The sequence below is a fragment of the Argiope bruennichi genome, chromosome 3 (assembly GCF_947563725.1).
Source record: "Argiope bruennichi chromosome 3, qqArgBrue1.1, whole genome shotgun sequence".
Lineage (NCBI taxonomy): Eukaryota > Metazoa > Arthropoda > Arachnida > Araneae > Araneidae > Argiope > Argiope bruennichi.
In genome coordinates, this window is record NC_079153.1 from 14,401,225 (window position 1) to 14,424,867 (window position 23,643).

The 23,643-nt window shown below is 29.8% G+C and overlaps 1 protein-coding gene across 1 annotated transcript in view; it reads left to right on the forward strand.

The window, feature by feature from the left end:
- LOC129963375 (nephrin-like) overlaps positions 1–23,643 on the forward strand; it is a 557,730-nt gene that overhangs the window by 428,335 nt on the left and 105,752 nt on the right. The window contains exon 5 of the mRNA XM_056077710.1: positions 10,909–11,205. Coding sequence (XP_055933685.1) covers positions 10,909–11,205 — 297 coding nt within the window. The remainder of the gene's footprint in view (positions 1–10,908; positions 11,206–23,643) is intronic.

The following is a 23,643-nucleotide window of genomic DNA, read 5'->3' on the forward strand; positions in this document are numbered from 1 at the left end:
AACATTTTAATCTATTCTATAAAATCCTTTTCAACTGAACTTGTATTCAAAGCTTATACAGGAGCTGAAAATATGTCTTTATTTCTCGACTGAATTTAAAGTTGTTTAATCTTTGAGAAACAATTTTACTTACTTCATTTAAGGAAAACCTTTCACTTAAAAGTGAGATTAATTTGAAATTTAAAATGTCTGTTCAGTTGATACTATAATTATTCAACTTTCAGATTATCGGCGGAAATATCAAAATATCTTTACTGTGTTACCTCTACTGAAATTTATAAAGATATATGTCAAAATTTAATTAATTGAAGTTAGTTTGTAATTTGTACATGAAATCCCATTTGACATAAAAGAGAAAATCATTAAAAAGAGAATACATAATAAATATTTATTATTCTAAGCTGAAAGCTTAGCAATATTTATAGCTTATGAGAAGTTATAATAAAAGAAATATACAGATGCGTTGTAGACGTCAAGGCAGCAAAAAAATACAGTAACAACGATTTCATTAAATCTAAAAATAGCAGCGATTGCAGTCGATCTACTACAATGCGTATTTTAACAAATCATTAATGGAAATAAAATTGTCATCTCACATGAAATATTAATGAATGAATGGATTGCTGAAAAAAATATCTTTGTTCTAAAGGATGATCTGATTGAAATACAATGATAAGTTAATTATGTTTTAAAATCTTCTAAATAAATACAATGGCTTTTAATAGCTTCATATATGGGAAGAATCAGTTTTAAGTTTGGGCATGATACTATTAACAATCCTTTGTCAATTTGATGGATGAAAATCGCTACTTTGAGTGATAGCAAAAAGAAAAGGTTTTTCTTTCTTTTCAAAAGAAAGGTTCATACTTATTCTCTCTCTCTCTCTCTCTCTCTCTCTCTCTCTCTCTCTCTCTCTCTCTCTCTATATATATATATATATATATATATATATATATATATATATATATATATATATCGAAAATGCAACTAAAAATTATTTCTTATTCAAACTAAAACCAAAAAAGGAACAGAAAAAAACTTCATAGTATTTAGAGAGGGCAACTGCAGCTACTTCTAAAACACAGATGAATGTTTTTATTGTTATTTTTGTTTTTGTATTTTTACTTAGTAGTTGTTATTTTCTTATAATTTGTTGTTTTGTATTTTCCTTTCTGTTAAAATGGTATATCTCTCGGGCCGAATTTCAGGGGATTTTTTGGTCACGATCCCTGCCTGAGGGTGACCCTTGAAAAAGTCTTCAGGCCGGATTCTTTTTTATTTGATTTTTTTATTAACTTGATTTTAATACTTTTGTATATATATATATATATATATATAATATGTATACTAGGGTTGTCAAAAAGATATCCGACCTTTGACCAGGAAATTAATATTTACATGACGAAATTGGGATTCTGATCCCTTTCAATGTAGGCACCTTACGTATTCACACACTTAACCCAACGATCCTTCCATTGCCGAACTAATCCTGGTAGGCTTCTTTTGGAATGGTATTTATCTCTGTAGTCGAATTCTGCATTATCTCTTCTCTACTTAAAAAATCTGCTTATCTCTGAACTACTTCAACAGTCTCTTCAATGGTGAAAACAACCAGAAGTCTTAAGGAGCCATATCTGGAGACGCTGGGATTCCGTGTTTCGCCAAGAAAATCTGGATCAGGTTTATGAATGAGCTAGAGCATTGTCATGATACAACTGCCAGTTTTTCGTCGTCCAGAGGTCTGGTCTTTTGCGCCGAACTAGAATTCTGAGTCACTGACATGTTAATAGTACGCTTTTTTTCACTGTTTGTCCTTCCGGTGCTTATTCTTAAACGTCTTCACTGATATGGGGCCGTTTTTTATCAGCTTAAATAGACCTTCACTTTTGTTAATCCCATAGCATCGTCTCCAAACACTTGCTGAATCTTAAGAATTGTCTCGCTTTAAGAATCGCCAAACTATTGACAAAATTTGATGCAGTATTTTTACTCAACTCGTTCCGTCATCCTGCGAGAATAAAACATCCGACGAACACTTATGATAGCACCTTACTCAGTTCCAGCAGGCAGCGACTGACACTCTCAAATGTGGAGAAAAAATTCAAGCATGCGCATTAAATTGTCTTCTTCCCCTATGCACAGTGGCGCCGCCCTAGCATCATTACCTTACACAGGAAAATTAAAGGTCGGATACTTTTTAGATAGCCCTCGTATATAGGGTGATGTATATTGAATGGGACCAAAATAAACCGTACTGTAATTAATTTATTTTAATAAATAAAGTTTATCGGGGAACTAGAGTTATCCAAGTTTCTATAGCTGTTCTTTGCATGTCTCATCGTTGACACGGCCAATGTCTATGCAATATCCCAGATATCGCCACATTTGTGATGGGAGATCCCTTTATAATTAGTCCAAGTTATTTATCCTCTGCTTCATTGCTGTAAATCCTGAGATAGGTGAGACGCGAAGACGTTTTAACAATACTACACAAGAAATAGCAGATAGGAGATTCTTAATCAGATATTGAGTGAAAATGTAGATAAACAAAGATGTGTTGGCACATTCAAAAATGCAGGAAGCTTTCTCCAGCATGGATGGCGCTATTTTGATGCTGCCAATGACAAACATTTTTTAAAGACTTGTTGCTGCCATTTCCTTGCTGGAAGAGTGTTCTCTGTTGCTGTATAAAATTTTTATAATAGTTGTTTCAGAATTAAATTGTTTTGTCAAATTCATATCGAATGAGACAAAAAGAATAGCATAGTACGAGTTCTATAAATGATTCATTTACCCTAATAAACAGCTTCCAAATATTGAAATAATTACTCTTTTTTCTTCGAGACAGCTCTCATTTAATTTTTTTCTTCAATATCTCTCTAGCCAGTTTTAATTAATAACTTTTTACACTTTTCATGTACAGCTTATTCTATAATCGTTATCTTCATTGACTCCCAATAGATTTTAACTTTCAACTGGCAATCCTGAGAAATATGCTACATAAGTTATGTCATTTAATACAATCCAAACACTAGGGATGGTATCTATTGTTTTGGTACTACGGCATTAGGGCTGAAGAAAATGTGATTTCACAAAATTCGTCCCGCGCTGTCTGCAGAAAAGTGATATAATTCGATTTGTAATCCGCATTAATTTGATCTCCTGGTGAACAATTAATGCGTTATTTTATAAATTTCACATTCTATTTTCGCTTTTTAATCCTGATTTAATGTTTATTTCTGCATCGTTCTTTGAATTGTAGCAGTTTGCGCATTCGACTAGCATATTATTTTGCTTTTTTCATGTTTTCAAAGCCTTATTTCCTCTTTTTTTCGGTTCCTATAACTTGTATTTTGTTATATCTGTTGTTATATTTTAATGTCTTTTTAATAGTTATCTTTTGCTTTCTTATCATTTTGTCTCTCTCTACTATATATACAGGGATTTAAGATTTTGCATTGTGTTCCTTTTTTTTTATTTAATATATGCTTACTATTTGCCATTTTATTCTGCAGCTAATATTTTCTTTCCTGTTGAAAGTTTAAATTAAATATCATAAAAGATGAAAGAGAAATCTATTTGAGAACTTTTCATTTACTAGAAAATACAAATCTTTTCTTCACGGTACGAGATAAGGATTCATCAACCTATAAGTGGCCAAGAAAAAGTTTGTCACATTCTTTTTTTATAGAATCCAGAGAAAAAAATGTCGAATTTAATTTTTCTAACTAGTTTTTCTATTTCTGGCTCATTCATACAAGAAAAGCAAACATCGAAATCTTATACAATATTTTTAGAAAACAAGAGTAATCAGATGAAAGCTAATAATTGGGAAGTATTTGGTTCACCCTAAACTCATCGAAAAGAGCCTTATTTTTCCGAGGAAAACTTTACCAAAGTGGAATCATAGGTTGCCAAGTCACGCTGTCCTGCTTTCTTGCTTTGCTTTTTGCAGGCGAATGAGGCGCATTTCCAATAATCTGCTTTCCGAGAGCTTGTCTCAAAATAAAAGGAAATGTACTTTCTTATTGATTTTAACATCAAATTTCGCTGTGTACCACTGTCCAGGGAGGCAGCCATAAAAAAAAGTTGCTGTTTTGGGTGAAGCTTTCAAAAGAAGTATAGGTTTTCGTCTTGAGAAATGTCAAAACACCACAGGCTTCTCTGTCCTTCATCGCCATCACAGTCACTCCACCCATTAATGATTTTTAAAATGTCCAGCAATTTTTCATAGTACAACTTTGCGGGAAGCGAGCTGTGAGTGATCACTCCCAACTATTGATCTTTGATAGTGCCGGTACTGTTTGGTGTTGTGAGGAAATACACGTGGCCGTTAATGAATAAGTGCTAAGGAGAGACAGGAAAACAGCTCCATAAAGAAGGTTTCGGAATCTGTGCGTAAGCTTTTAGAATAGCCAATCGATATCAATCGAGATTTCGTTTGGTTTTTAAAAGTGTTTGCGATGAGACAATTAAAATTTCCCATTTATGACATGTTAAGTTTCAAATCTATGATTTATTTTCTGAAAAATAAAGATAGTTTTGCTTAACATATTCAGTGTTTTCAGAAATCCTAATATGATTATTTGGATGAAAGCAGACGACATTTTCTGAGATTCCGGTGAAACAACGAATATTGATAATTGGGAAGATTTCCTTGGGTGATTTGATGATAACATTTGAGATTGCGAGCTTAAATATCATGAAGGCATTTTTATCATGTCTAGCTGAATTAATTTAGAATTTTACTTTACATTATTAATGTTAAATTTTAAATCAGAAAATTATACAAACTTCTTTCAATTTTAGCTATGAATTCTTACTTCTGCTTTCACCTATCATATTATTATGTAGATACTTTAGTGTGCAACGCAATGACACACACAAGTAGTAGAGCTAAACCAATTTATTAACTCAACTCTGAACTGAGAACACAGTGACTGACAAATCTTCTGCTTTTACACTAGCAGGGAAAGTTCCAGAATACTTTTCTGGAGACAGTAAGAAAAGTCCAGAACACTTGTCTGGTAAACTAAAAAAATGTCCAGAATCTTCTGGAGCATGAAATAAAGGGAAACATAAATTTCAAGGAATTAAATATTTACACAAACTGTGAATCGCATTGTCTCTAGCGGGACTCGAACCCACAATCTCTTGACCATGAGATCAGTGTCATGACCATTGGGCCATGGATAGTCGACTGCTTTCCAATATGCGGCAATATTTCTAATTGCCTTCAATATTTTAAATAAATAGCAATTATACAGTAAAACATTGCATAATGATGCCAAATTTTTCTTTTAGAAATTCGTAAAAATCAAGTGTGTTCTATTACAAAATTGATTTTCAACAGACTGGATATAGACAAAAGAAAGATACTTAATAATGCTTCAATTAATAAGTTTGCCGATCTGTTTGTTCGTGTGGGTGTAAAGATGGTAACTCAAAAATAGCAGTTCTGTCCCTTCCTAGTAGGGGCCTCTCAAGTATGGGAATGAAAAACTTCCAGTATGGAGGTATATTCTCTCTACCTTGATGGGCACAGTATAGCCCCGTTCCGACGGCCCTTGCCCGTATTGAAATAGGCACATATTTCCCACTCTTCTGGTTTTCCGGGGTTCTTTGATGTCTTTCCATTTTACGAACAATTTGAGGGAAGCTTCCGATCGACGTCCATAGACGGGGTGGCCCTACAATGAATCAGATGGCAGATTTACGTCCATATCCGTAAAGGCAATAGGCCGTCGGAACAGGGCTTGACAATGTTACGCGGGTTGCATTTTGGCCTGTTGGGTATTAGAACTATAATCCGTTCCCCTCAAACTGCTCTAGCTCTTTCCTCGCCATTCACTAAACTTCTTATCCCCCTTATGTCCATAGACGGGGTGGTCCTACAATGAATCAGATGGCAGATTTACGTCCATATCCGTAAAGGCAATAAGCCGTCGGAACAGGGCTTGACAATGTTACGCAATAATCGCATTTTGGCCTATTGGGCATTAGAACTATAAATCGTTCCCCTCAAATTGCTCTAGCTCTTTCCTCGCCATTCACTAAACTCCTTATGCGTTAAGATCTAACTCTTTTACTCAGTTTCGCCAACATAACCTTTTTTACAGAAATGTTAATAAAAATCTTTTAGTTGATTTATTTTCTGTAGGTTTGTGTTTTATGTAAACGTAATAATCCTTAAAATTAATGAACTAATTAAATAAAATTTAATGTCTGGGTTTACTAAAAGGGTCAATCAATCAAATTACTTAAACTCGATATATGCAAAAGGCTTCACATCATTGAAATACACGAAAAACAATGATGGAAGAATATTGCTGCTGATTTCACTTTTGTTGATATATTTGCTAAATTAAAATAATAAATTATTTTAAAGTATTACATGTGATAATTGTGCCAAATATTCAAATTTTAGAAAGTATAGATTAAAGATAATAGAATTGTGATATTCAACTATTTCTTCATGGGATTTAAGCGTGATTACATTTTTCACAGTTCACTCTTTTCGATTTTATAGCTATAAATTATTTAATTATTGCTATTCGTACAAGATTAGCATACGGGTACAGAATTAGTACAGAAAATGCATTTTCCAATTAATGAAAATATAAATTTATTCTTGAATACTTCTGTTTTACTTTACTCATAAATGTTATTGAGTTTGAAAGAATAATAATAATAAAAAAAAATTTAAAACGTAAGTGTAAATTGAAAAGATTACAGGTCTAATTTTCTAGAGTCTTTAAAATAAAGAAGGCCTTTTTCCAATTTTTTGTTGAAAGATTATTTTCTTATTTCTTACATCCATAATCCAAAAGAGTTATAATTTAAAATAAACACCATTGAGACATAATCAAATAAAGATAATATTCTTTCGCTTTTAACGCTTCAGAAAGTGGATAAACAATTTGCTTTTTATTTGTTCAAATCTTCGTTTTGAAAGATTATTTACATATTTTATATACGCATAAAGTAAGAGGTTAAAATTTAGAGTAAACAATATTTAAGTGCAACTTAACTCCATTGCTATTGCGATTTCTTATTATATTTAAAATGTCGTTTTTAGAAACAGTTTCGAGCAAATAAAACTCATGTCTTCATGAAATGATATTTACAATGAAACTATTTTCCAGTTCAAATAAATCGGTTTCCTTGCGTATTTGTTGAGAAATACATTGAAATAATTAAGCTAAACGCTGAGGCCTCTTTTGAAAGCATTTCAACTAATTTAAAAGGTGAGGATCTAAAACTAATTCCCGACAAAATGCGTGTAACCATGTTGTAGAAAATTCTATTTAATCTGCGTCCATACTTTACTTGAGGTTTTGAATTCAATCCCATTAACATCTTTAAATCGTGAGATAAAATGCCAGCAATAGAACTTTAAACATCGGAGACTTAACATTTTTAAATTCTTACTTTTGGAATAACGAAGAAGTTTATTTCGTTCTCCAGAGGTTCCGGAGAAACAGTTAAATTTCCGCTTTCCTGTATTATAAAATTCAAACTGTGTCACAGATTTCCTCGGATGCTTTTAAATTATTATTTCTTTCATCTGTATTGGCAAAGATTTAGGAGGAATTCCACTTTTAAAATTAAATGCTAGTTGTAAGGGTTGAAGCGCATTTAAATATCTATTTCGAATTGGAATACTTACGAATTAAATAATAATAATAAACATTTTAGTAATAAACTTTTTAATAATAATATTATCTTAAAATTTTAAACTTTATTATTTCGCTTATTTTAATTACTATGTTTGACTTATTCATTTTACGTTCTGGCATACGAGTGTAATACAAAAATAATTTTGTGATTATATTAAAAATATTTTATTGCTTTCTTTCAGTGTGTATATAAAATTTTATCAAACCCACACTGCAATATAGAATGGGATACAAAAGGATACAAAATCTTCTAACCTAAAATGAACAATTCTTATATATATATATATGTATATTGTGCATCTCGGAAACCGTTCTTATGATTTGGATGAAATTTTATGCTTAGAAAGGTTTTTGCCTTTTTAAGTATATCCACATAGGTGTCGTTCCTGAAAAAAAGAGAATTCACACACACACATACACACACACACACACACACACACACACACACACACACACACATACACACACACACACACACACACACACACACACACACACACACACACACACACACACACACACACACACACACACACACACACACACACAAATACTTTTTCATAACTACCTATTTGAATAAGTATATTCAATTCCGCTATAAGTTTGGGCATTGCAATGTAGAGGTCAGAACAGCATGAGTGACGTGTGCATTCTGGTCCTCGGTTTGAGTCGCGCTTTTTGCTTTAATTTTACTTATATTTACATTTAATTTTACTTTACATGCATTTATATTTACATTTAATTTTACTTTACATGCATTTATATTTAATATTTTTGTTTTTTAAGTTTATCTATATAGATGTGTTTCCTTGGAAAAACGCTATTTCACACACACACACACACACACACACACACAAACTTGTTTTTTATAACTAACTGTTGACTATTAGTTTATGATTTTTCTTGTTTAACTGACCAGTTCATATGTAGGGAATACTGAAAATTTTCCATATATAATCAGTATGTGATTTGCATCTAAATATTTTCTCCAAAAAAAAAATTCTATTTTTCAAAAAAAAAAAAATCCTGCCGTGCTGAGCACTATTTTCAGATAGTAATCTCTAGTCTACATCAAAACAAATCATCAATCATTAAATTCTTCCATTTTGTACCAAATCCATCAAATGATACCTTATCTATCTTTCCGTTTATTAAGGAATATGATTAGAATTAAATGTAACGCGCTAGGCAAATAAAATGAGTTCCTTGATCTGTCCATCATAATTTAAATTTCGATTGAATTTTTATTCAAATCGGTTGATTTACAGGTTCTGCTCCAAAATGAACGCTACAGCATTAATGTAAGCAAATAGCATACCATACCGTGGAAATACAACAAAACTTGAAAGAACTGTGTTAATAAAGTATATTTTAAACAATGTTAAATCTTCATCGTTTGAAGAAAGTCACTTAAACTGTTAGCATTTGCTTATAGTAGCAATATTAACGATAAGGATTAGTAGATATACTACCAATAAGGTATTTAGATTTTACCTAAGATTTGACCAGCACTGCTAGTAGAAATACTATTTGATTATTTATTTATTAACTAAACTAAGAGATTTGAAAATTTTACATTTATCTAAAGATTGCTATTTTCTTAATATTTTCTTTTCTTTTATGATTCCTACAAAGGAAATTTTACAAAATGGTAGCAAAATATTTCATCATTCTTCACAAATTTCAAGAAATTGGACATTTGTTTTCTTTCTATTCGTTTAGACTTCCTGCTTTCGCAAAACACTAATTTAATTCGGCCACAATAAGAACTGTCATGTTCATGGGATAAGGAAGCACACCTTTGTTTTTAGGGCTGTATACATTCACTTACCATTAACCGTTTTGTGTCGAAATTTTTCATTGGATTTACTCTAAAAAAATTGTTACCATTCCTTTCATTGTTCAATAGGAAGTTAGTTTATTCTTACATTAGAGTATTCTGCTAATTTCAACTTGAAATATTAACACTGAAAATAAGACTTTTTTGGTACTGTTTATGTATTTTTATAACTTAACAATGGATGTTAAGTTATTTATTTTTGCTACCTTTAAAAATTTTGATAACACCATTCCTAAGAAATAATTTTAAAAATTTGTTATTTCTCATTATGTTTATAACAAGTTATTGAAATATTTTGGTTGCTTTGGTTCTGGGCTGAAATGTTTTGTGTTCAAGATTAAAGACAAAACCTGTTGCAATTACTTCTATTTCTTTTCCTTTATACATTTATTAATTATTTATCATTTGTTGGGATTAATTTAGAAATATCAGTTTTAAACTATCTTTATATTTAAGTTCCTCAAATTTATTACATGCATTATCCAACTACTTAAAAAGAGGGAATATAATAACGAGTCCAGAGATTAGACATTTTGAAATATATTGGCATCAAATATTCAAAAAGTTTGATATTTTTATTTATACGAAAGAGCGTATGAATGCAAATGTATATCAGACGATGAGGGAATGATTGTGTGTATGAGTATATCATGATATATATTAATAAAAATATTCCTTTCTAGCACATCTCTAATAAGTAAATAATTGTTAATATTCACAATCATAAGGTTAAATCAATAGCAATTACTTAAAGAATATGCGTCGGAGATTGTGATCCGTTAAGTTCGGTTGCTGCATCTGAAACCTCATCACTGGTGTGTGTGTGTGTGTGTGTGTGTGTGTGTGTGTGTGTGTGTGTGTGTGTGTGTGTGTGTGTGTGTGTGTGTGTGTGTGTGTGTGTGTGTGTGTGTGTGTGTGTGTGTGTGTGTGTGTGTGTGTGTGTGTGTGTGTTTCTTTCCTTCATCGTCTGAAATACATTTGCATGCATACTCTCTTTCGTATAAATTTTTCTTTAGTGACGATTAAGATAAAGTAAAACTATGTCATTAAAATGTTATTCTTCCATTTAATGTGATAATCAGCTAGTATATCTTTAGTCTTCGATCCCATTGCATTATCTTATATTTAATGTCTAATATTAGAACCCTCGATTTAGAAAATGAACAAGAAATCTAAAATCTGATAAATAAACCATAATATTGATTTTTCCTCAATTTGAACCAATCCATTTAATATCATAATTTAATGTGGTTTTTGTCTCTTAGTCAAACTAACGTATTATCTTAATTTGATATTATTAATATAAAATTAGAAAATAAACCAGGTTATGTTCTAACTTGATATATTCAATAATTTAATATCCTAATTATAAATAACCTTATTTTCCAGTTAAACCAGTAACTGTTTCGGTCAAAGGAAAACGGAAACGGCTCTCCGCTGGGAAGATCGTCCAGTTCGAGTGTGAAGCTAGAGGTTCCAGGCCACCAGCTGTAATCACTTGGCGAAAAGGCAGCCAACGCCTCAAGAGTTCTGTGGATAAAATGACCCCACAAGGAAATGTATCCACCAGTATCCTAACCTTGACTCCAACGAGCGAGGACAATGGCAAATTCATCTCCTGCCAAGCGGACAACGTACGGATTCCTGGCAGTGCCATCGAGGACAGCTGGAAACTTGAAGTACACTGTAGGTAACATCAAAGTTTGATCTTCTATCCTATTACATTTTCAAAATTTACACTCGAATACTTGGGAGTACTTATATCATAAGGGCGCTAATATTTGTGTTCGCATACTTTATGATACTTATAAAAGAGATATACTAATGTACAGGATGGTTAGAGCCGAATCATTCGTTTTCAGTAGTGCTGTGAAGAGTTAATTCTTGTGGTTGGTATTAAAAAAAAAATGCAAAAGTAAAACTATAAAAAAAACGAAATATTTCGCTAAAAAGAACTGTATGATAAAATTTATCAATTTTAACAGCAGAATTCTTTATTTTATGTATATATGAATTAAAATAGCATTTTGGAGTTTGCAATAATCATTAATATCTGTTAAACCTTCTAGATTTATAAAAATTTAAAATTAATATGTGTTACGAACGTAATTTAATAATTCGATGACTTCTTATAATAAGGTTTTAAAAAGAGAGGGAAATAAGAGGACAAAGGGAAAATAAAGACAGAATAAGATAACAAGGATAAGATGATTCCACCTTGTATTTTCCCCTACCATGCTTTTTTATCACCTTTACGCATTTTGATGCAATCCATTTCTCTGTTATTATATATAATTGGAACTCATACGAGTTCTGGATTTTTCAGGACAGTTTACTAAATAGGGATGATTTAATTCCAGCCACTAGATATAATTATCCTATATATTTAAAGATTGAGTTAAAGGAAAGATACAATATTGATTGCTACTGCTAATACCAATTTAAGTTGACATTTTTAAATATATCTTCTTGTTTTAAGAAAAATAAGTCTGAATATGCTCATTTTGCATTTAAAAATATAAGATGCATTCAAATTCCGCTTTTATACTAGTGTTCTATGAAGTAAAAATATTGATGATGCAGCCATGGATTTTACTATGATTTCCAATATTATACTTCAAGAACCTCTGAGTTTGCAAACTAAAAATGTACTGACCACAGTAAAAAATTCCTTATTAGCGAAGAATGAATGCTCTGAAGTCAACAAAGGCTTACGGATATTAATCGATATTGTATAAGATGATACAAATTTGCGGCCTATATCTCATTTTTTCCTACTCAAAACTGATTATTCTAGAAACAAACTTGAAAGTTAAAGACGATACTTAGCAAGGCAGTCTGATGACAAAAAGAAGAAAAGTAATTTAGATGCTGTGTTTCAAAAGAGAGATTCCATTCTTTAATCCAAATATGCAATCTATCTAAATACAACATTAATAAGTATTTTCAACTTGAAAAAAAAATCTGGTTCCAAATTTATGCTTGATTAAATTCGAACTTCCCAACAACACTTTCTATTTGTCTATTCAAATATCTTAGAATTAAAACTTTTGCAGAAAAACAAAAATTTTAAGGTATATCTAATTTAATGCAATATAAAGCTGAAAAAATCTAATCCTTTTTCTTCGAAAAAATGTTTCGGAATTTAGCATAATTGAATGGTTCTTTTTTTTCTTCTGAAAACGTTCAATTTTGAACCTTTATTTGTTCAAAATTGAATGTACAAAAGTTCTCTTTTTCATGTTTAAGTCTGTTAATTTGTGAAAATTCAATTACTTATTATAGACTTATTATGTAGCAAAATTGCACCATAATTTTTGAGAGCGCGTTTTTAATGTCGGCAGATAATTTGTTTGAAAATTAAGAAATAAATTAGATTTTTTTTCTAAAAACAAATGTATATGCAACCTTAAATTTTTTGGAATATGAATGATAATGCTATTCTAAATAAAATCAATACTTTTTAATATTAGAATAAGTATTATTTAAAAAGATCTTACATATATTTATTTTTTTAAATGCAATTTTTTTGTGTGTTTTTTCAGTTGCATGGTTTTAATTTATTTTCTTTTATATCAATTCCTGTTACGGAAACCGTAACTGAAACGCATTTGCTTGGAATTCTCAAAAAAATCTACCTCGCCAGTGAAATGCACATCTAAAAAATAGATGCAAAAAAAAGGAGAAAAAATAGCTATACCATTTTTATTCCATAATTTGACACAGTTTTCAATAACGTTTCAAGAAATAGAAAAATATTTTTAGTCAAAAATATTCTTCTAGCGTTTGAGACGAGCCTTGAAATAGTTCTTCTTTCTTTCCCGTCAAGTAGTCATAAGAATAATTTTTTTCGCAGTCGGTTTTATATTAGTTTCTGAATTCGAAGATGAATCGTATCCAAAATGTTAGCCTCAGGTATTATTACTACCTGCTGTTGAGAGATAAGGTGAATAAGATTGTACTATGTATCTGGAGAACCTTTTTCCGTTCTAACCTAAAAAAAAAAGACTTTGATAACGTACATTTCCAGTATTAAGGTCATTCATAAAATTTTGGGAATGACTCAAAGTGAATAATTTCTATTCAATTTTCTTGGAATTCGTTTCATTTTATTTAAAGACAAAGTTTATGTAACAATATTTCATCATTTGCAATCGAAAGATATTAATATGTCTAGAATATTATTTTGCTATTTTGTAAATATCATTTAATGCAATTTAATCATCAAGCAGTTAAGACATAAAAGTTTTAATAACAAAGTTTAATATTAACATAAACAATCAACTGCATTCTTTGCAGGTAACCTGCAAATAGTAGAGCCAAAAACAAGTAGACAAGTATAAATGAAATAAGACAACCAATCGCAGTTGATACTAGATTATTGTCATACATCCAACTTAGAAAAACAAACAATAGTTTCAGTGATCGGTCATTTTATTTACGTGTCCAAAACTATCTTTTGAAAATGGCATGAAGATACTCTAATCAGATAACAGAAGAACTTCATGCAAAATAATGATAGTGGTACATATTGAGCTTTCTAAAGCAGAGATCTAGTGATCAAAGAGCTTGTAATTATCCATCTATCAATATAATATACGTTTCATGGCATTTCAAACAAAAACATTTTCTGGAGAAATGTAAAAGATTTTTTCTGCAGTTCTTGATCAAGATATAATGTTTCTGGTCAACTGTGGCTAAATAACTTCACAAATCTATTTCCCCCTAATTTGGAAAGGCGTATAGTAAGCGTTGACATTGGTATTCTGATGATGATTAGGTGTTGGTATATAAAACATAAAATTAGAGTCCGTTTATTCACAGAAGAAAGTCGTTGTAATGTGGCGAATGATTCTCGACAACATCCCAATGACACCAAACAAAATTTTTGTAGTTGGAAGTGTGGTTTTATCAGATCAGGAAGTGTGGTTTTATTGATCAGATTTCCAAATGATCATAAGACTCTGCTCAACGATAGTTATATTGTTTATTTACAAGCAGAAAATAATTAATTTAAATTTAAATATTATAACAATTAATTATAATGCATATATGACTGTAGACTGCTTTACATGCGTATACATCGAATTCCATAAATACTGCAGACCACTGTTTATGGGTGAGAGTAACCTGGAAAGGGATCAAAATCCGGAGCTTCTAGAAATAGTTATTCTTCAATCCTTATTATAAATTCTCATTGGAATTACCAACAGAAAATTTCAAAATTAGATCGACAGAATGGCAAGGGCCATTCAGATTCAAGCCACCTACTGAATCCTTCTTATAAATACCCATCGTTGGAACCTAATGGAATTTCCAACAGAAGACTCCAAACAAGACCGACAGAATGACTGGTGGTATTCAAGTTCGAACCCCCTACTCTAGAATTGTTAGAGTTTCAACAACGCTGGAGCTTTTATGTGACATTATTCAGAACTGGAAAACTGAGCTTCTCAATTTTTGCACTCATAGTAAAATTAATATTTTCCTTTGTGTTTATATTCTGATATGTATTCAATTATCAATTTACATTTCAATAGTAAATAATACATGAGGAGATAGAACTATTCATGAACTGCCATCCATCGAATAGATTCTTCTGGTTTCAATGAAAATGCGTGGGATGATCCAAAAAATCCATTTTGCGATTTTTTTGTAATATTTCTTACAGCATGCAAAACAAGGAAACGTATATTGATCTACTGTTAGGTATGCATATAACAGAACTGTTCAATAAAAATATAGTGGATGTACAGGAGGAAGGTATGATACTACCAACTGCATACATATTTCTTGAGAGTACATATACTACATATTTATTGGTAATATTTTTTCTTTGTAGTTCAAACTTTTCAACGGCTATTTTTTGCTGTCTTGTTTTTCTCTTTCAGGAACCTCTTCCTTCCTACCTTCTCTTTAAAATTTTCAAATCCTATTTTCTTTATCTTTCTTACAGCTTATTTTTTGCAATCTTTTATGCAAAGTGACTATACTAGTATGAATTCTAACTTAGTAAGCGATTTCTTCGTATGTTACATAACATAGAGAATATATGTTTACTTTTGCACATTTCTATGCTAACAGCTATTTTTTTTTCAGAATATCTTTTGCAATACTTAAAAATAATATAAAAATGCAGGAGAATATTCCATCATTTACATCTGTGATCTGTTCAAGGCTCTTCATGATGTAAAGAAAATAATTCTTAGTTCAATATTTTTCAATTATTTATTTTAGAAAACAGAATAAATAACAGTTTCAAAATTTTACATTTTTACTAAAATATTAAAGCAAATGAATTGCCAGCTAAGTTAAGAAAATAATTAATATTCATTTGCAGAGCAAAATAACTCTGAATAATTGCCAAATACAGTTGTCCATTTTTATTAGCTAGAGACTTGGCGAGATAATTTAATTTTCTTCCTGGGTAAAAATATTGCTTTGGGAACCTTAAATGAAAGTTTTAAGAGAGAAAAAAAAAAGCTGATTTTAGTATTAGTTTATTTCAAAAATTCCATTCCTTAAGCTGATAGTGTGCTTATTAATGAAATTTCTGAATTAAAATCCAGTGCATTTTCCTTTAAATTAATCTTTCTTCTAAGTTATTAGAATTACAAACCTAGTTGTAATAAAAGAAATGCTGTGAATTATGTGAAATGTTCACGCAAGTGTGAATTACATAAGTATGTTCTCATTGTATAATGAAATGGATATGGTTCGTTTTTGTCTTGGCAAATGAAATAAAAGCTTTATAGTAAAATAAGTAATATGTTTTTAGTTTTATTATTCTTTTATTAAAATTTGAAATAGAAGCTTTATAGTAAAATAAGTAATATGTTTTTAGTTTTATTATTCTTTTATTAAAATTTAAAACATTTTTATTTTATTAAGGGAGGGAATATAAACTTCGATCAACTTTATTCTTCCATCGGGATCTTGGATGTTATTTCATATTTATCAACAACGTAATGCACAAATAAATATACAATATTTTTCTTAAATCATAGATATTTATTTAATGTATAGCATTCCTCGTGGAGCTGGGATTTTATAATATTAAATATCAACTATATTTGGTATTTATAGGACTATATGCCATACTGGCATTTTCAAAGTACGTAACCTATTATTTTGCAACTTTCATATACTATTCATTTCTTTTAAATTTTAAAACTTATTAAATATATAAATATTTAAAGAAATGAAGGACTAAGATGTTGTTTATCATAAATATATGAAGATGCATTCTCCTAACATTTTCTTTAAATATTAAATGACTTTCAGATTTGATCGAATAAATTTAAATAAAAATTGGTTAGTATATGGCTTCGTTTTTAAACCTTTAAATACTGAACCTTTATTTCCTGAAAAAAAATATATCTTCTGTATTTTAAGAGAATAAACGATGGATTATTTCTGTGAAATATTCAGAAATATTCTTTATATATTATTCTTTCTGTTTTCATGCTATATTTGGTAAGTTATATTAAACAAATCCATTTCCAAAGTTTAGTTCAACTATAAGATCAGTGAGGTATATTTTTACAAATTTGTAGAATTTAAATCGTGAAGAATATGTTTATAAAATTGCTCATCAAAAATTATTTACAAACTTTGAACAATTCTTGTTTATAAAAGCATGCTCAAATTCGTGAAGTTTTTTTATAAAAAAAAAGTCACAAATTTAGAATATTTTAAATGAAATATTATTATGTAAATTCTTTATTTCCTTTTTAGTTATATATATGTAAAAATTTGAATTTATCTGCGTTTTGAAAATAATCATTTTCTAATTACACAATGCCTGGTTTCACTTTAATTTCTGATTTGCATGTTTGGGCTTTAAGCTCTTTCTTTTTAAACAATTTCCGACGAACTCAAAGCGTTGAACGAGCAAATTACTTTCTAAAATTATATAAGAGCGAAATAATTTCTCTCTTTTCTTTCGGTCTTCTGCCTTCCTCTTCGGACAATATCTCTGGCTGGCCATGGCTCTTACTGAGAAATCCTGATAATTGATAAAAATTTACATATATGTTTACGAAATTTGCAGACGGTATTAAAAGACATTGTGAATATAAATTAATCTTTTAAAAAAGTTTGGAGTGAATCCGGATACATAAAATGCTGGAAATTACTTTCAATTTTTATGATATATAGCTTAGGCAAGTTCTATTTAGATGTAAGCAGAATTTCATTTAACAAAAGATTGTAAAAGTGGTAGATTCTGCAACTTTTTAACTATTCCTGTCTTAACAAAATACGACAGGAAATTTTAATTAAATACATGAAAATGCTTTTTCCTTTATCCAAATAAGTATAAGGAAAAGCATTCATTTTATGGAATTTTATTCTAGTTTTTTTTTTTCTTGTAAACAATCAATTTGCTTATTGCACAAGGGTAAATAAGAGAGTGTAACTATATGACAATCCTTGCCATTTCATTCTGTTTCAGTCACGATCCTTTATTATACTTATTGGAAGATAAATGTACGGTTTCATCACTTGTGTTGCAAAATGATATCAAATGTTCTCCATCTTAAATATGGCAAAAAACGACGTCACTCTTGAGGAACATTTAGTGCTCGTTTAGTCAGATTGCAACTGCAATTTTGTAGAGTGCCACATTTGATAAGATATCTCTTGCATATATAATTCCGGAAGGCACTGCGCATCTATAGCATGTTGCTACGATAAAAATGATGATTGGAATAGCCGATGCACAGGATTTTACTTAGAGGAAAAGTTTTATTGGTGCATCATCCGCGAATTGAAAAGCGTGGTTTCGGATGCGTCCAAAAATATCGTTACTTTTAGACTCTCAAGTTTTACTTATAATTTGAAAATAAAAAATGTAATAAGTTGAATAGCCCTTCGTCGAACTCTCTTCATCCCAAAGGTTGTTTGAGTATACTTGATATTCATCCTTGAAAGCAGTTGGCAATGGTTAATACTCTTTTAGCTATTTAGCTAAAGAGAAAATTGATGAAGTTTAGCATTAGTCAGTAATCAGCAAATGCAGGAAGCAATTCTGATTTCACAAATTGCTTCGATGAGGGTTGGAAGTTTTTAAAATTTTAGTATTACCTTATTCGATGTATTTCCTATTTCATGCAGTTGTTCTTGTGAAATACAAAGTGGATCATATAAATTAAAATAGCTGTCCTTGAATTTATCCCACATTTTATAAAACCATCAGAACTATTTTGGTACTTTTTTTCTAATTTGGCGAAAGATTCAACAAATTGATAGATATATTGAAAAAATATAAATAAAAAAATCAACAATAAATATGTCTTTATAGCTGTAACTTAAAAAAATTCTGTAGCATATAAAGAAAATGTTTAAGTGGTCTGAGGATAAACTTATCTAACACGAGGCATATAAAACCCGCACGTACAAGAAAATAATATAATATAAATATTATAGAAAATATACTTAAGTAGGTTGTTATAAAACAGCCTTGTAAAAGAATTCTACAAATCGCATGAGAAATTCAAATGATTTCAGTAACAGGCATGGATTACAAATATTTTAATTAAATAAAATATGAAGAATTTTTTTATTCTCCTTTAACAATTTATTAATATATTGGTATCTTCAAGAAAGAATTTACTTAAATACTTAACTCAGTGAAATGTCTGGAGATAATACAGTATGCAACGTCCCTTTTTTATCTGAATCGTTACCACGTGTAGTTTGTTTTCGTAAAAAGTGAAAAAGAATAATTTTTAATTTAAAGAAAAAATATCAAAATTATTTCCCACCATTCCCTGATACTTTCAGAAGAATATTTGTGATTTATCTAGAGAAATGGTCGTTTCTAGGATATGGAAACCTTAATCAAAAGGATAAGCAGAGATTTTCCTATTCGTCGTATATTATAAATTCAAAAATTATCAATGAAATATAAAACAAAATGTACCCGTAATAAATTAGAACTACAGAAATATGAAAATTTCCTTAGTTTCGAATTCAGAAAATATTAAATGATTGAAATGTAAAAGTAATATCACGATCTAAATAATAAAAAAATGTAAATAATAAATCAATTTGCAAATTAACAAACAATAATATAGGATATAAAATTATAATAATAAAAATATAACATAAATAAAAAAGAAAATATAAAATAAGTAAATATAAAATGGATATATAATAAAATTTATTATGAAATAATAGTATACATAATAGATAATTAAAAACTCTATTAATAATGATATGGAGAAGGAACATATGTGAATTAATACGTGAAATATTTAGCAAAACATAACACGGCTCGAAACTCAGTATGCTAATTCTAAATGTTATTATGCAAAAGAATTTTCAATAACTTTGTATAACGTCTTTCAATATTATTTGATTGTCTCAATTTTTTTCAGTCTTATGTCGAGCTAATACCAAAATCTCCATAGTTCTATAATTATTTGGAAAGAAATTTTTCAGCAATGGTTTGTACTTTTGATATCCATAAAAATAGTAACCGACGTCTGTTTTCTCTTTCAGTTGCCTTTTTGGCTAGAGAACCTATATATTCTTTACCCTTTATACCGTCATGCGTTTTAGTTCTGTAATTGATTTATATTATAGCATTCCTTTTTTATTAAGTATTATTGATAATTCTTTAAAAAAAAGTGAGGTGTTTTGTATATTTATAAAAATTGAAGCTTGTGATAAAAATAAAATAGTTTATTGAAATAAATTAATTATTTCCCAATGGACTTTTGAGATTTTTTTCCGTGATATGACTGCTGATGTGTTGTGAGCTAAAATCCATTTAATGGCTGCATTTTTAGTGTTCGCATTCAAGTGAACCACATTTGATGTGCATGCTATAAGTACTTATCTGATTCATAATTTCGATTTTGCGTGTTACTATAGGAGCTGTCTCTTGGGAATTCTAATATAATCATTGCCAAACAACATATTGAAATTTTGGGATTTCTTCCTCCAAGACATTTAAGAGAAATTTCCATGAGGCCCACAATAAACCTTATCCATCATAACGTAAACTCCATTAAAGACGTCATCAAGTTGAGAAAAATTATAACTATTGACCACCACATCATTAGGAACAATGCCTCTTAGTAATAATTTAGTAATTATTCCCAATAACTAGTTACACCCAGGCAATAATTTTCTTTCTAACCATTCTTTGACCTTTACGTTACTATTTTAAGCAGCATAGCTAACATTTTACGACTTACATTATTTTACTCAATGTTTAGAGTAAGTTTCTTTATATTTTTTTATAACATTCACTCGAGCATTGTCTTTATATTATACAAACAATTTTATGTAAACATTGCATTTTATTCGCTTTGCGATTGGTAGATAGCGAGTCACCTTATCCATGACATTTGAGATTTATTTTGCCAGTATTTTTAGAAATAATTAAAGTTATTATTACGTCGTAATAAATATTGATATTGAACTTGATGGGGAAATGGTGACAAAAAAGAAAAAGTGAAGATTTAATTAACAGCAAATGAGATTTAAACAATATTATAATATATATTTATACAACAATAACAATATTTATTTATTCTACGTTTAGACACACCGTTTGAGGCAACACTGATATATAACTTAAAGGTTGTTTAACTTTTTCGAGTATGGATCTTTTAGGTCTCTTGTCTAGCAATCGTCTAAGGCTTGAATATCTGAGCAATACAGTTTACTTAGAGCCGTGTTAACCCTGCATTATTTTTTAAAAATAGTAATGAGCTTCCAAAGATATCGGAAAAATAAAAACCGAACGAGGGTTTTGAGTTTTGAATCGGGAGTTAGCAGATCGGAAAATGTATGTTCTTATCATAGAAAGATTAAGCTTCCAACATTGAATGAATGGCCGGTGGAGTTTAAAAACTCGCTAACTAGAACTGAGGAGCATCGCGTATAGTATCAAGCAATATCGGGGTTGGCGGCCGAATTCAAGTAATAGGCGAATCCCCCTAGTATATATATATATATATATATATATATATATATATATATATATATATATATATATATATATATATATATATATATATATATATATATATATATATATATATATATATATATATATATATATATATATATATATATTACTTTGTTTTCCCAATCCCAAAAATTGCCAAGTTGCAACGTACTCTAAATTTCGAAATAAAAGTACTTTCAATTTAGCTTTTAAATTAAAGTGGTGTTTGATTCATATTCTCACATTCACATATACTTTATATACAAGGTGATCGGTAAGTCTTTTAAAGTCCTTTACATTCAAAATGAATCTAGCATAGCCAGGAAAGTAACGGTGTTTATAATAAAATGACTATGAGGAATTAATTGAGGTAGGTTGCAGAGCCCTAGCGGCGAAAAAGGAAGATACAAAAAATAAAGGACATCAGCCAAAAAGTCAAATTAGAGAAATACTCTCTATTCCATAATAAAAATACAGAAAAAAAAATCATGAAGTTAACTACAGATTTGTCAGAGATATTTGGGACTATAATGATGAATTTGACAAGAAAAGATTTCGTCTTAAAAATTTATTAAATTAATTATAACTTAAATTAAATTTAAAAAATATCCTCAGATTCCCTCTCTCCCCCTAATTGGGTGTTTCAGATTTATTTATTATTTTTGTTTACATTCTTTTTTGCTTACATTCTTCGTTCCTCGATAAAACTGTACTACAAATACCGGAGAATATATATATATATATATATATATATATATATATATATATATATTCACTTTTAGGCGAGCCCTTTTTTTAAATCATGGAATGCTCATAATTTTAATCGTAAATATCTTCACCCATTTTACAAATAACTCCGTGAAACTTCTTTCTTTTACTATAATATAGCATGTATTTTCCTATTTGGAATTTTTTAGGGTGGTGGGGCGAATCTGTTGTATTGTTTATTTTTAATAACTTCTTTATTTCAGCACTAGGGCCGCTGCAATATGTCTCAATAAATTCATCACGATCACTTAGCTTTAGGTGCACGTTACTTTTCTCGTTATACAAGACACTGTTGTAAGTTTAAAAAGGTTTAAAAGCGCCTTACCGATCATTACGCCTTACCAAAAAATAGAAATGGAAAGGTCTACATAAATTGTCCGTGGTGTTTTTTAAAGTTTCTTAGTAAACTTATATCATCACGATAAGTTTATTATCTCTTTTCTCCTTGTGTACAGCCGACCAACCAGCCACCACTGAACAAAGCAGTATCAATAGGATTGTTGTGGTTTATTACTATCTTTATGATAACCCGTCCATAAGACAGGCCGATTCGCCGAACTGACATCCTCTTCGAAGTGGTTGGTCTCAGCATCAAAGAGGTCAATCTCTGATCTTCCTCCTCGTCTTCTTGTACAGCTTTCATCCGGTCAAATGAAGAGCAGGTCATCATTTTAAAAAAATCTCCCCAAAGTTTTCAATATTCCTCCAAATTCTCGTTCCACAACTAGAGAAATCCAATCATTTTTTAAAATTTTCAAATAATTGGTTAAAAAAATCTTAATTTTTAACATCATGTCCTTCAGGATTTTTTTTTTTTTTTTTTTTTTTTTTTTTGCAATTTTCTAGTGACATTATACTGTAGTATTGAAGTCATTATTTTCAATTTTTAGATTCTTTCTTGGTTCCGCAATTTCTATGCATTTCTTTAAATAATGATAAAAAATTCTATTTCTTCCACAGATGCATTTATTTTCTCGCATTCTTCCAAACTTTGGAAGTATGCGGGAAATCTCCCATGTCCTGATATGATTTAGATTATCAGTTAGCTTAAATAATCTGAACTATTATATAAATTGCCTTCTACTAAATTACTAACTGGTGCGTGATATAAGGAATGTACGAAAAAATTATCTTCTAATGAATTTATCATCATTAGTGATGGTACATTTATATTTTAAAACTTCCACAGTAGCTCATGGGGCGTGTCTGAAATGTGAATATACTCATGTGGTAAATGTTATGTAACCGGAAAATTTATGTATTTCAAAAATTCATGCAAATATATTGGATGACTTAATGAACATTTTGGTCTTTGAACAAATCCTCAAAGAAAAAAAAAAACTCCAAGGACACATTTTGAATGCATGTCCAAAAATTATGTTTAAATATTG